A 12,386-nucleotide genomic window follows, 5' to 3' on the forward strand; every position below is an offset into this window, starting at 1 on the left:
GAAAAAGCCTGGAAGACTCAAATAAATGTAATTTCTACCAGTACAGAAGGACAAGTTGGAGCATTCAGTGCTGCTGTACAGTCACTTGAGCGGAAAGGAAGGATGGATGATGGGCTAGACAAGCATTGCTTGGGGATACTGCTTTTGTCTCTAAACTGTGGCCTTGTTTTCTGCAAAGTGTTGAAATACAGAAGCAGTAGCTCTGGCTGCTATAAAGATACAAAAATGACAAATACATGTGCAGGCCCATTGTTTGTTGGTTCTGACATCAGGCAGCCTGTGTGGGGGGACGGGGTTGTCAGGTGAAGTAGTCCTGGCCTGTCTTGCTGGTTTTGGTGCAGTAGGAATTCACTACACTTTCCCCTAAACCAAACTACTGGGACAGTGCAAAGATGAGCAGTTTATCCTAGCCTAGCCAAAGTTATACCTTGTATAAATATGTACTTGTTCCTCCAGCAGAAGCAGTATCTTGAACAACAGAGGAAAAATCCTTATCTGCCTTATCACCAACTGTCCTGGCCCAAGGAGGGGCAGGGGTGTGCACGGTGCGGCGTGCCAGGATGTTAGGAGCCCTGTTCTCTGCCTCTAGGCATGAGCCCTACAGCTGAGGTCTGCCCTGCACAAAATTCCGACCTCAACTGAAATTTGTGCTCCGGGGGGTGATGTCTGCTGGCCCCAACCTGCAGGGAGCCTGTGTTTCCCTTGTTCATCAGGCTGCTGCTTCTCCTAGAGGAAATCTTGAGCTCAAGCTGCCACCATTATGTGTCATCTACGCGAATGCTTGCAGCTTTCTGGATGAGAACATTTCAAAATATGAAAGAACGTGACTGGAAATGTTATCCTAGCAGAATGGACTTCAGCTTAGAAGAGGCCAGCAAGGCTGGCTTGGCATGTAACAAAATACACAAAAAGGGTGCTGCATGATGGAAAACGGCAGCTAGGGGAACAGGGACTTGCATGCAAGTGACAGGTGGCTAGACTATTGAACAGCACCTGGCTATGGCTAGTAGCTCAGTGCTCCCCATGGTAGCCCCTTCACAACTGGAGACCTCCCTTGGGTGCAGCATGAGGACCAGTTGAGCACCAACGTGGCCCCAGCTCACTGTCCCTTGAGCAATGTGTCTTATTTTGCCCGTGTTAATACTGCATTGTGGTATTGTAATGCTTTGTAAAGTTGCTGCCCTGGAATGTGTCCAGAGAAGGGCTACGGAGCTGGTGAAGGGCCTGGGGCACCACTCCTGTGAGGAGCGGCTGAGGGCACTGGGGGTATTTGGGCTGGGGAAGAGGAGGCTCAGGGCAGAGCTCATGGCTCTCTGCAGCCCCCTGAGAGCTGTGGGGAGCTGGGGGTCGGCTTCTGCTCGCAGATAACCAGGGATAGGACCAGAGGGAACTGCCTCAAGTTGTGCCTGGGGAGGCTGAGGTGGGCAATGAGGAGCCATTTCTGCTCAGGTGTTGGGACGGGTTGCCCAGGGAGGTGGGGGAGTCCCCGTCCCTGGGGGGGCTCCAGGAGAGGTTGGGGCTGGTGCTTGAGGACACGGCCCAGCAGTGACAGTGGTGACAGGAGGTGGTTGGAGCAGGTGGCACTGGACGGCTTCTCAACCACCACCCCCCTGTGCCCATTCCCCCTCTCCTCTGAGCCGGCGCCTCAGGGCTCGGGCCCCGCCCTCCCTTAGCACCGAGGCGGCGCCGCCATTTTCCCTCCGCGCCTCCCGGGGGCGCTGTGGGGGCGGCGCCGGGGCCTCGCCGCCATCCCGGCGGGGTGCGCGCGCGCCGTGCGTGCGTTTGGCGCGCGGCGGCGGCGGCGGAGGAGGAGGAGGAGGAGGAGGGGAGCGGGGGCCATGGCGGGCGCGGCGGCGGCGGGCGGGCCGGGGGGCGGCGGCGGCGGAGGCAACGGCGGTGGAGGAGGAGGAGGAGGTGGAGGAGGAGGAGGAGGAGGCAGCGTGCCCGGCCCGGTGGCTCAGGGCCTGAAGGAGGCGCTGGTGGAGACGCTGACCGGGATCCTGTGCCCGGTGCAGGCGGTGCGCGCCGCCGCCGAGGAGCAGGTGAAGGTGCTGGAGGTGACGGAGGGTGAGTGCGGGGCGGCGGCCACCGGGAACCGGGGCTGCGGGGAAGGGAGGGGAGGGGCCGGGCCTGGGCCCTGCGGGAAGCGCCGCCCGCACGGAGCGGAGCCCCAGCGGCCGCCCCGCCTCCTGCAGAGCCCCCCCGGCACCGGGGGAGGGAGAAGGGACAACGGGGAGCACCGGGGGGGGCCCGGACCCGCTGCCTCCATCCCTGGTACCGGTGTGCTGGGTTCTCTTGGTGCTGCTCTCTACCGGGGGGCTGTGGGCTGTGCCCCTGCCCGGTCCCTGTTGCTGACCCGGTCCCTGGGTGCTGAGGCCGGGCCCTGGCTCTCGGGATGGAGCTGACACGAGAGGCCCCGGTGCCTGACAGCCCCCGCTCCTTTGGCTCCTTTTGGTGGGGTCATCGAGGCAGGTTGTGTGCTCCGTGCTTCTGCAAACCGTGCTTAAAACGCTGCCGGTGTTCAGGGTTTGCTTCACGTCAGCTCAGATTCGGTGACCTGACCCCAAGGGCTGAAAGGCGTGGAAGGCACTGGAAGGTCTGCGAGGAGTCCTGCAGGCGGTGGGGGCACGGAGCTGCAGCCCGGGCTCCTCAGCGGGTTCCTGGTGCCTCCTGCACGCTTCACCTCACCTCCCGTCGGATTTTGGTCTTCTGGGAGGCGCTTTAAACTCTTTCTGCTCCTCAGCTTGAGCTCAGACGCGTTATCAAAGGCAATTTATGGTAAAGAGAAGGAAGGCGTAAGGGTGTGCCTGGCTCCGGAACAGTGTTGTGATTGCCCTGGGTGAAAGCGGGGCGATGAAAGGAAGGCAAATTGTTTGATAAAAACATATCTGGTTATACAGCCCCTTATCGTTTGTTGTAGCACTCTCAGGTTGAGCCTTCCTTGGTTCATTAGGAGGAAATTTGTTTGTTTCTGCTGCGGCTGGCGGAGGTTTAAGGGTGGCAGTGCAATAGTGCGAGCTTGTCGTCAGTGTGCTCTTCGGTAGCAGCTTTCTTTTTTCCTAGCAGTCTGAATATTACCACAAGGCATCAAAGCAAGTTTGTGTAATGGTTTGAGTACTGGGTTTCCAGAAAACACTACTTTTTGTGGGCTGTAGGTGACGGATGCCCAGGAACACAACAGGACTACACCTGGTCAGGACCCTTTAGGGTAAGAGGAACGGAGTCAGCTTTGCCTTCTCTTTTTCACAGCTTTGCAAATATCTTTGTCGTAGAGTAGCAGAATGCTCCAGGTTGGAAGGGCCCTTAAAGACCACCCACTTCCAATACCCCTGCCCTGGACAGAGATGCCACCTACTAGATCAGGTTGCCCAGGGCCTCGTCCAACCCGGCCTTGAGCAGCTCCAGGGATGGTAGCACAGAGAGGCTGTGGATGCCCCAACACTTCTCTGCTTTCAACTCCCAGAGCCACGGGGCTTTACTGTGGGATTTGTCCTGTGACCCAGAGAAGGGTACTGAGGACAACGCTCGTGCAGTTTGCAGGTGACACCAGTTTTGTCCCCCACCCAGAACAAGAAAGCAGTAAAAGGGAGCGAGTTCTGCTCCTCCTCCTGGCTTTTACATGGAAAACGTAGCTTATTCCTCCCGTGCTGCCTGACTGTGACAAGAGAGGAGTAACCAAGGAAGCACAGAATGATGTGGATGAAGGGACCTCAGGAGGTCTCCAGCCCTCCTGGTGAAAGCAGCACCAGCAGTATCAGAACAGGTTGCTCAGAGCATTTCCTAGTCAGGTCCTGGAGCGCAGGGCTTGCTAGCAGCAGGTTAGTGAGGGGAAGAAGTGTGGGTTATGTAGGTCAGAAGTGCTTTAAAGAAACCAGAAACGTGCTGTCATCAAGCAGGCTCAAGAAGATGCTGAAAGGAAAACCAAGGGCAATAGGAAAGGACATAGGTGTTGGCACTTCTGATGAAAAATAAGTAAGTCAGGAGTTGGAACAAGGAGAATTGGGTACGTGTGCTTGTTGTGGCAGAGCTGATCTCTGCGTGATGGAAGAGTTGCTTGAAGGAGTCCTGGCACTGCAAGAAAGCTTTTAGAAAATTCCCTTACAGAAACTTCTTGAAGAAACCAAGCTGCTGTGGACAGCCCTTGAGTTAATAACTGATTAAAAGCTTGAAGACGAGAAGCAGAACAGCCTGGTTGTGTTCTACACCGCATGGAGAGGATGAGAAGTCCCGCACAGAGCTGAGCTGCTCAGCACATCCCTAACGGCGCGCAGAAGAGCGAGCAGCGATGTGACCAAGGTGCCGGTGGTACTGAGCTGTTTGGTTTGGCTAGCCTAAAAATTGGTGGCAAAAACCACAGAGGGATTTCACAGGAGGGAGCTGGGAGTGCTGGGGTGTGCAAATGGGAGGTGTAAGGTGGTGCTGATGAGTGAGGAGGAGGAGGAGGCAGCCCCAGCGATGCCTCGAGAAGCAATGGGCTGTGCTAACAACTGCTGCTTGGAGAAGAGATGCAGTTGTTAGCGTGGAGAGACTCCTGGAAATATCCATTCGCTGCTCTGCCCTGCTCCCAAAGGCAAATGGGCTGGAAAGGAGGGAACGAAGAACAAAGCAGGGCAGAAATCCCTCGTGCTTCTGCTGCCTGCGTGCGCTGCGGGCCTGCAGCTCTGGGGAGGGCTGAAGCAGGCACGGGAAGCATGGCATGGAAAAGCTCTGCTGAGATGGAGCGAGTAAATCGGCTGTGCTGCCTGGGAGAGAGCCGGGCTGGAGGAGGGGACGTGCTGGGGACATTCAGCTCTGCCCACGGGTATCGGGGTCTGCCCTGCACAGGCACGGCCCCGCTGCAGCCCGGCTCAGGGCTGCCCTGGAGCAGCGTGGGGCTGGCGTGAACTGCTGGTGCTCTAGGGGAACCTTGGTTGTGGAGGAGCTGGAGAGCAGGAGATTGTGAACAGCAAGGTTGATGGAGAGGAGCTGGGAGGAACTGGGTTTGCTAAATGCTCCCTGTATCGGGCCTTTCACTACGAGTTTCTGAGCTTTTGGTTTTACAGACTTAGGAGGAAGACTTCATGTTTCTGGTGTGTCAGATCCACAGCACAGAAGCGGGGGAAGCACTTAGGAGGAGGCACATTTCAATTGCAGTTACCCTCGACGGAGACAGAAAGTTCCCAGTCAACTGGAAAAACCCAATAATGAACCAGTTCTTTGAAAACTGAGGAGCCAGTGAGCTATGCAGCACTCGGTGTCATTTCAGTCCCTAGAGGGATTCTTGGAACAGCTCATTAAGCAGCTGGCTAACTAGGTGCTGCGTGGCTCGTACTGCTTTATATGATATGTTCTGGATAAATCCGTCTGCTTTGTCTGATGGAAGGGACGGCTCGCTGCTTAAGGAAACTGCCACAGGGGATGATAAGAGTTTGGTAAGATTTGTGAGGCGATTAGCCTCGGCCTTTGTTGCTGTCGAGGAAAACTCACCGGTCTGAGGTACCCTAAAATGCACCGCTGGTGCAGGTTGGAAAATGACAGATTGAGAGATGTCATTTGTGTGAGTGTTTTGCCTTGCAACTGTGTGAAGCCATGGGATTGATTCTGGCTTCTTAGTTCACTTACACCCTTTAAAACGTGCCTGATGTTTAGTGCTGTGTTCGGGCCTGTAATATCTCAGGCTGCTAGACGAATAATCACTGCTGTGGTTGAGAGGAGTGTGACGTCAGTAACATCTCAGGATGGGTCTCCCTGCTTTTGCAGCTGGGATAAGAGTGATTTTTTTTTCTTTTTCTTTTTTAAAATGCATGATCCGTTGAAGGAACTGGGTTTGTTTGATGTAAGCACGGGAAGGTGAGGGGCAGTTCTCTCCCCAGCCAGAAAAGCGAGTGAGGTGCTTATTAGGAGGACCACAGATGACCACGTTTGTGCAACACTTGGATACGTTACTGATGAAGGCTGCAGAACTCTTTGAGAAGACTTCTCAATCCGTTTTGGCCAGGGATGCTTTAAGCACATTTAGTCCTGTCCGTGGGAGTCCGGTGGTGCTGGCTGGACCGTGGGACATCCCTTCTGCTCCCCACTTTCTGGAACTCAAACCACAAATGCATTTCTTAAGTAGGTGAATGAAATTTAACGAAGCATTTAGTACAGTTATCCCAGAGCTTGAAGTAGTGATTTAAAGGACATTGATTGAGGTATGTGGATTTACCATCCCAACAGCTGCTCTTACTTATTTTCTTTATTTCCTCATGGACAGAGCTGGTGTGAGCATTTCAGTTTTGCCCTTACTGTAGAACTTGTGTGGGCACCACAAGCATCCTGTGCATTTTCCAGGCAAAAAAACCTTAGCAGCAAACTTCCTGCAGCCCTGGATCCTGCTGCTGGTGCAGGTTTGTGCCCGTGGGACAGCCGCAGTGATGCCCCTGCTCCGGGTGGCCGCTTGCTTCTTGCTCCCTTCTGGACCCCATCCCTGTATCCCCCCTGTGGGCCGTGCCTAATGACATTTTGTTGTAGGCAAGATAGTTTGTAAAGATTCTAAATCATTTGCTTGTTATTAACCTGGCTTGCAAAATTTTTGCCCCTGAGAGAAAGAAATGAGATGCTGAGAAAATAAATGGAGTTTGTGCAGAGAACGCAAGGGAGAATTAACGCTGGTGATTCATGTGAGAAGCTGTACTTTGGAATTGTCTTCTCCTTCCCACATATGAGTCATTCAATCGGTATTACCTCTTTCTCCAAAAATCCTGATGAGTTTTGCTGTGTGGGAATAAAAGCTACAATACAACCTTTTTTTTCTTTTTAATATTGCAGAATTCGGTGTTCATTTAGCAGAACTGACTGTGGATCCTCAGGGTGCCCTGGCCATCCGTCAGGTGAGTTTACCCAAAGCTGGAAAAAATCAGTTCCCCAGTAATTTCCTTGCTTTGTAGAATGTCCCGTGGCATTTCCAGGTGGAGAATTGAAGGTAGTTTTCCATCATCGTTCTCCATTTACGATCAACCTGGTGCTGGGAGGGCAGCGTGCTGGGTATGGGCACGTGGGGAGCCTGGTGGGTGGGCAGCAGGCATCAGCAAGCAGAAATGCAGCCTGTCTTTGCAGCGGTCATTGTGCAGGTGTTTTCCTCCTCGAAAAGGAGTTTTGGGCTCTGTATTTATGTGCTTTCCACATGGCCATGCCTCGTGCCTTCTTAGTGGTGAGAAAATAAAGCTGTCATCTTGTGTCAGTGCTGTACAGGCCATCATTGTGCAAGAAACAACCATCAGGTCGTCTTACTGCAGGGGGCTTTTTCTCCATTTCTCGAAGATTTTTGCATTTTGACAAGGGCTGTCACCCCTCCAAAAGCAGCACGTGGGATGGAAGGCTGAGCAAATGGGGCAGGGGTAATCCTGGCCGTGGTTGCAGGATTTGTTACTGACTTGTGACCTCTCTTCTAATACAGCTAGCATCTGTCATTTTGAAACAGTATGTGGAAACTCATTGGTGTTCTCAGTCAGAAAAGTTCAGACCTCCAGAGACCACAGAAAGGGTAAGATTTGACTCCACGTTGTCTACTTCAAGATGTTTTATCCATCAAGGGTATTAACTCTGTAGTTGGCTTTAAAAGTGTCATTGCTCTTGTGTGTTACAAGAGATTAATGACTCCAGTTAAGGTTTTCTGACATTTTCCACTTCAAAAATGCATTTTCAGTCGCTTGAAACCATGATAGGCTAAGGATACTTGGGCTGATTTCTGCAAGAGAAGCTCAACCATAATGTTGCTGTCATTCTGAGAGTAAAACTAAAGGAAGCCTGCTTTGAAAGTTTTAAAATTCTGGCAGTCTTTTTTTCAGGTATTTGCTGGATCCTGTGTTTTCCAGCTTGGGACTTGCAGGCTACTTTCCCATGACAAATTTCAGTTTAAAGGTCTGCTGGGTTTCATTCAAAATCTGTTCAGTAGAAATATCTACTAGCTAAAATGGTCAAAGTTTCCAGCCCTTTGACTGTTGGCTAGACCATCCTTCACATCTAGGGTATGATTCATCCCATCCAGAGATGGTTCCTTGAACCAGATCCTGTGAATTATGCCCCAGAAGTGCTGGCTTGATTTCTTCTGTCCCCGCAGGGTTGGGTGACGAGTTCTTCTTTACCAAATCTTCCAAAGTAAGCAAACATAGTCCCTGACATCGGAACTGCCAATTATCTTAACTAACCCTGGATGTCTTCCATCCATATCTACATCCCATCTAATTGCAGCTGGGAAAGTCTGTTTACTGTTTGCTTGGCTGACTGCTCTGCATGAAGAGAGGGGTACTTTACAACATGCCCTGCAGTCTTCCATTAAAAAAAAATAAAATGCAAACTTTTGTTGTCTCATGAGTGTTCATTTTGTAAAACTGATGTCAATTCAGCATCAGGAGATGCTCATAGGTATATAGAAGTCTATATATTTTCAAATTCCCTTACGTTTGAGGATGTGTTTTGCTAACTAATGTTATTTTCTACAGGCGAAAGTTGCAATTAGGGAGCTCCTACCCAACGGGCTGAGAGAATCGATCAGCAAAGTGCGCTCGAGCGTTGCCTATGCAGTGTCAGCAATCGCCCACTGGGACTGGCCTGAAGCCTGGCCCGAGCTGTTCAGCCTCTTGATGGAGATGCTGGTTAGTGGGGATGTGAATGCAGTGCACGGAGCCATGAGAGTGCTTACAGGTACGTGTATGTGAGAGTGTGAGACCTTTCTGCTGGCCTTTAGGGCTTACCATTATGTAGGCCAGACAAAACCAATCTAGTCAAGTATAAATCAGTGTTTCCAATGTGTTTAGTGTTTCCCAGAAATGCTCCGTTTTGTTGCTACAAATTTGTTTTCCTACAAGAACTTAGCTCTGTTTTTTCACCTTCTAGAGTTCACACGAGAAGTGACAGACACACAGATGCCGCATGTTGCTCCTGTTATTCTTCCAGAGATGTACAAAATTTTCACGATGGCTGAGGTATGATCTTCACCATTAAGTTGGTACTGAATTGTTTTAGTTGGGGATATTTCTTGGAGCACGGAAACACCAGGTTTAACAGTTAAACTATAGCACAGTAAGAGTTAAACTTAGAGTTTTCTCAATGCTGTGGTAATTCATAAGAGCTAATGTTTCAACTTTTGAAGCTAGTAATAAAAGGGAATAAAAGCAAAAAAAAATACAATTGAAAAAAAAAAGGATAACTTAAAATTGACATATCTCATGTTCCTGATCTATTTACATTTTTTTCTAGGTGTATGGTATTCGCACAAGGTCACGTGCAGTGGAGATATTTACCACGTGTGCCCACATGATCTGTAACATGGAGGAGCTGGAAAAGGCAAGAGTGTAACATCCCCTACAACATACATTGAATTCAAACTGAGCAAGGCTTTAAATAATTGTTAATAATGAAAATGAAACACCTGGAGAATTATATGCCATCAGCTGTAATTCTGGGGGAGAGGGTGTAATTTAATACATGCAGAGTGGCTCGCTCCCTCATCTACATGCATGCCTTGAAACTGTGACTGGGTTTCCTTAACTAAGTTTAACGTGTGACAGATCAACAGATAAGCACGTGAGAGCTCAGAGGAGGGGAGTCGGTGTGGGGAGGAGATGGTGCATCACCCCTGTGCTTGGAAATCCCAGTTGCCAGGTGGACGGTGTGTCCTAACTAACCTCCACACCTGGGCAGTCTGGGTTTTGATAGCTGGTTTTCTGGCCCTCCCATTAGGCGTTGGTTACAAGCTCCTGCTACTCAATCGATTGCTCCAACATAACATCAGCTCTTTGTTCCCGAAGGGGCGATGGAAGCCAAGCAAAAATTTTAGGATAGCAGTTAAGATAAAAAGCACTCCCCAGGCGCTGAATAGCTCTTTCCAACTTTTGGGAGATGGGAACGACTTATTCTAGCATCTGGTTTTCTGAGTCCGTGCTGAGTGTCTCTCTCTGCTGTTTCCTTCCTGTTTGCACAGGGAGGAATTCAGTCCAGGCTTTTGGGAAGTTTTGATAACCGCAGTGCATCTCTGCTGCACTGACAAAGTTACTTATGCAACACCATATTGCCACTGGTACCAGCATCCAAAAGGCAGCAGTCTTTTTTAGCTCCCCACTGCCTTATTCTAGAGATGGGGCTAAAAGTGTCCTTTACATTATATACAAAAAAAAAAAATTCAGGTCAAATTTGAGACACGTACAAGGAGAGGTAATCCTTGTATAAATTGCTCAAGTGGTATTTTGTAGTTAATTTAAACATACATCTTAGCTGTCTTAGATAAGGAGTTATAATGAAAAATCTCAGTAAAAATATTTTTGTCCACTAGTACTTGCTCGGCCAAGGAGTGCTTTGACATCTGGAAAAATACTTCCTGCATTTTCTTAGGAAGAATCATCCCAGTAATCTTGAGGCCAGCTGTTGGTACTCAGCTCAGAAAGAGCTTGTTTGGTTTGTGGGAGGGTGGCTCAAAAGAGAGATAAATGCTGTCCTCAGGGCTCAGCGTTAATTGTGTGTGAGCTGCTCACCCTGGGTCTTCTTTGTGGTCGGGGGGGCCTGGGCAGGAGGGTGCAGGGGGTGATTCATCTAATCAGGTGGAGGTGCCTGCTTCAGGAGGACGTGCGCTGCTTCTGAGATTCCTGGCTGGCTTGTCTGGGTCTCTGTTTAGAGTCTGAGGCGAATGGCTTCGAGGCAGGTGCGTGCTTTGTAGCGGTGTGGGCCGCGTGGTTTTGAAGGTGGGATTCAGCTGAGATCAGTTCCCAGCACAAGGAGAGAGCCCAAGTGACATCTGAAACAAGTGGCACTGTAACTGTCTTCTGCAGTTGTGAGTGCCTCTGGGTTTGTAGCAGGAAAACACACACAATTTCTCTTATTTCTGGTGCTTTCCTTGTCAGACGGGAGATCTCTGCCTTGAACTGACCTGTGCTTGCACTGATTTTTACCAGGGTGCTGCCAAAGTCCTGATTTTTCCTGTGGTGCAGCAGTTCACGGAGGCTTTCGTTCAGGCCCTACAAATGCCTGATGGACCCACATCAGACAGTGGATTTAAGATGGAAGTCTTAAAGGTAAGTCAGTTAAGACTGGTTCAATAACAATCAAATACAACTACACTGTCAGCTGTGCTGGAAAACTGAGAAACTTGAGCGTGCATCACCTCTCCTGGTACTGTTTGTCTTAGGAAACACAGAGGTTTTTGTTTTGGCTCCCAGTGCCATACAACGTTGAAATAATTCTGCCTGTAGTGTAGATGCCTGCAAGATCCATAAGGATGTGTGTCTTTGTTGATTACTGGTCTGAGACACCTTGCATGCGTTGTGTTTGGACCCTGCTCAGTGGTTACAGTTCTGTCTGTCCTAAAGCTGCTGCAGAATTCTGCTGCAACGAGGCTTTGGGAGCTTGTTTTGTGTAGGTGCTTTTCTAGAACTTGCCTACTCTTTAATATTAAATTATCTCTGCAAAATGGAGTTGGAAAGCCTTTGTATTCTCTCAGTTTCCTTGCAAGAGAAGGGAAAGTGGGTTGCAGAGCTGTGTGTGTGTGTAGCTCAGTGCCTGGGGACAAGCGTGCCAGTGTAGGCACGGTGAGCCTGTCAGCTGCTGGGGGAGCACTGGACTTGTAGGGTCTGCTGCCTGCAACGTGGGAAAGAAAAGAGGAGCTCAGAAACAGAAGTTGCAGAGTCAAATCCAGGTTTTCATTTGCTTGCACATGTGCTGGGGTAAGTTGCTTGGGTCACAGGGTACAGGTTTATGAACCCATTCAGCCACGCTCCTGAAGAAAACAATAAGGAAGAGTTACTGAAAACAAGCATCACATTTTTCATAATTATTAGCTTTACACTGGAGCCATGAAAATAAGCACTGGGAGCTGCAGGAGGACACTATTGTATTATACAAACTAGCAGCTATTAAGGTCTGTGTTGTTGGACTTGTTTTCATAGTGCTGTTAAAGGCAGATGTCCCCTGGTGCAGCATCCTATTGCCTTTCCTCAGTAAGGCTGCAGGGTTTGTACACTGGAAACAGGAGGAGCACGTTCCTCACTGTGCAGCACCAAATGGAAGGGAGTTTGGGCTGGGATGTTGGCAGGTTTTGTTGAGAGTGTCTCTTGTGGTGGTTTTGCCTTCATTATGAGAAGTTCATGGTTCATGCTGCTGATGTCTCCATTGGCTGTGCAGAGCAGCAAAGCTAACATAAAGGGAGTGCTCTGGGATACTCCGCAGTGTAACCTCTGAACAGGCTCCAGCTCAAGAATTTGTGAGTCTCTGATTCCAGATCCTCGGGTTGGGATTTTTAAAAGTAGAGCAAGTTTTCAGCCTACACTGAAAGCAGTTGTGGTTGGTAGTTTGACTGCAGGCGTAGACCAGTCCTTCTCTTCACATTACTTTCATACATTCTGCATCAGGCTGGAGCCTTTTTTTGTTATTTCCGT

General features: G+C 50.0%; 1 protein-coding gene across 1 annotated transcript in view; it reads left to right on the plus strand.

The window, feature by feature from the left end:
- Window positions 1-1,838: 1,838 nt before the first annotated feature.
- The window catches only part of IPO9 (importin 9), a gene marked incomplete at its 5' end in the record, with an annotated part of 31,149 nt that continues 20,601 nt past the window's right edge, over window positions 1,839-12,386 (plus strand). Inside the window, 7 exons of the mRNA XM_084302127.1 lie at window positions 1,839-2,067; window positions 6,790-6,851; window positions 7,418-7,504; window positions 8,463-8,664; window positions 8,857-8,945; window positions 9,220-9,306; window positions 10,908-11,027. Of these exons, the coding sequence (XP_084158253.1) occupies window positions 1,839-2,067; window positions 6,790-6,851; window positions 7,418-7,504; window positions 8,463-8,664; window positions 8,857-8,945; window positions 9,220-9,306; window positions 10,908-11,027 (876 nt within the window). The remainder of the gene's footprint in view (window positions 2,068-6,789; window positions 6,852-7,417; window positions 7,505-8,462; window positions 8,665-8,856; window positions 8,946-9,219; window positions 9,307-10,907; window positions 11,028-12,386) is intronic.

The sequence above is a fragment of the Netta rufina genome (genome assembly GCF_964035555.1).
Source record: "Netta rufina genome assembly, chromosome: 26".
Classification (NCBI taxonomy): domain Eukaryota; kingdom Metazoa; phylum Chordata; class Aves; order Anseriformes; family Anatidae; genus Netta; species Netta rufina.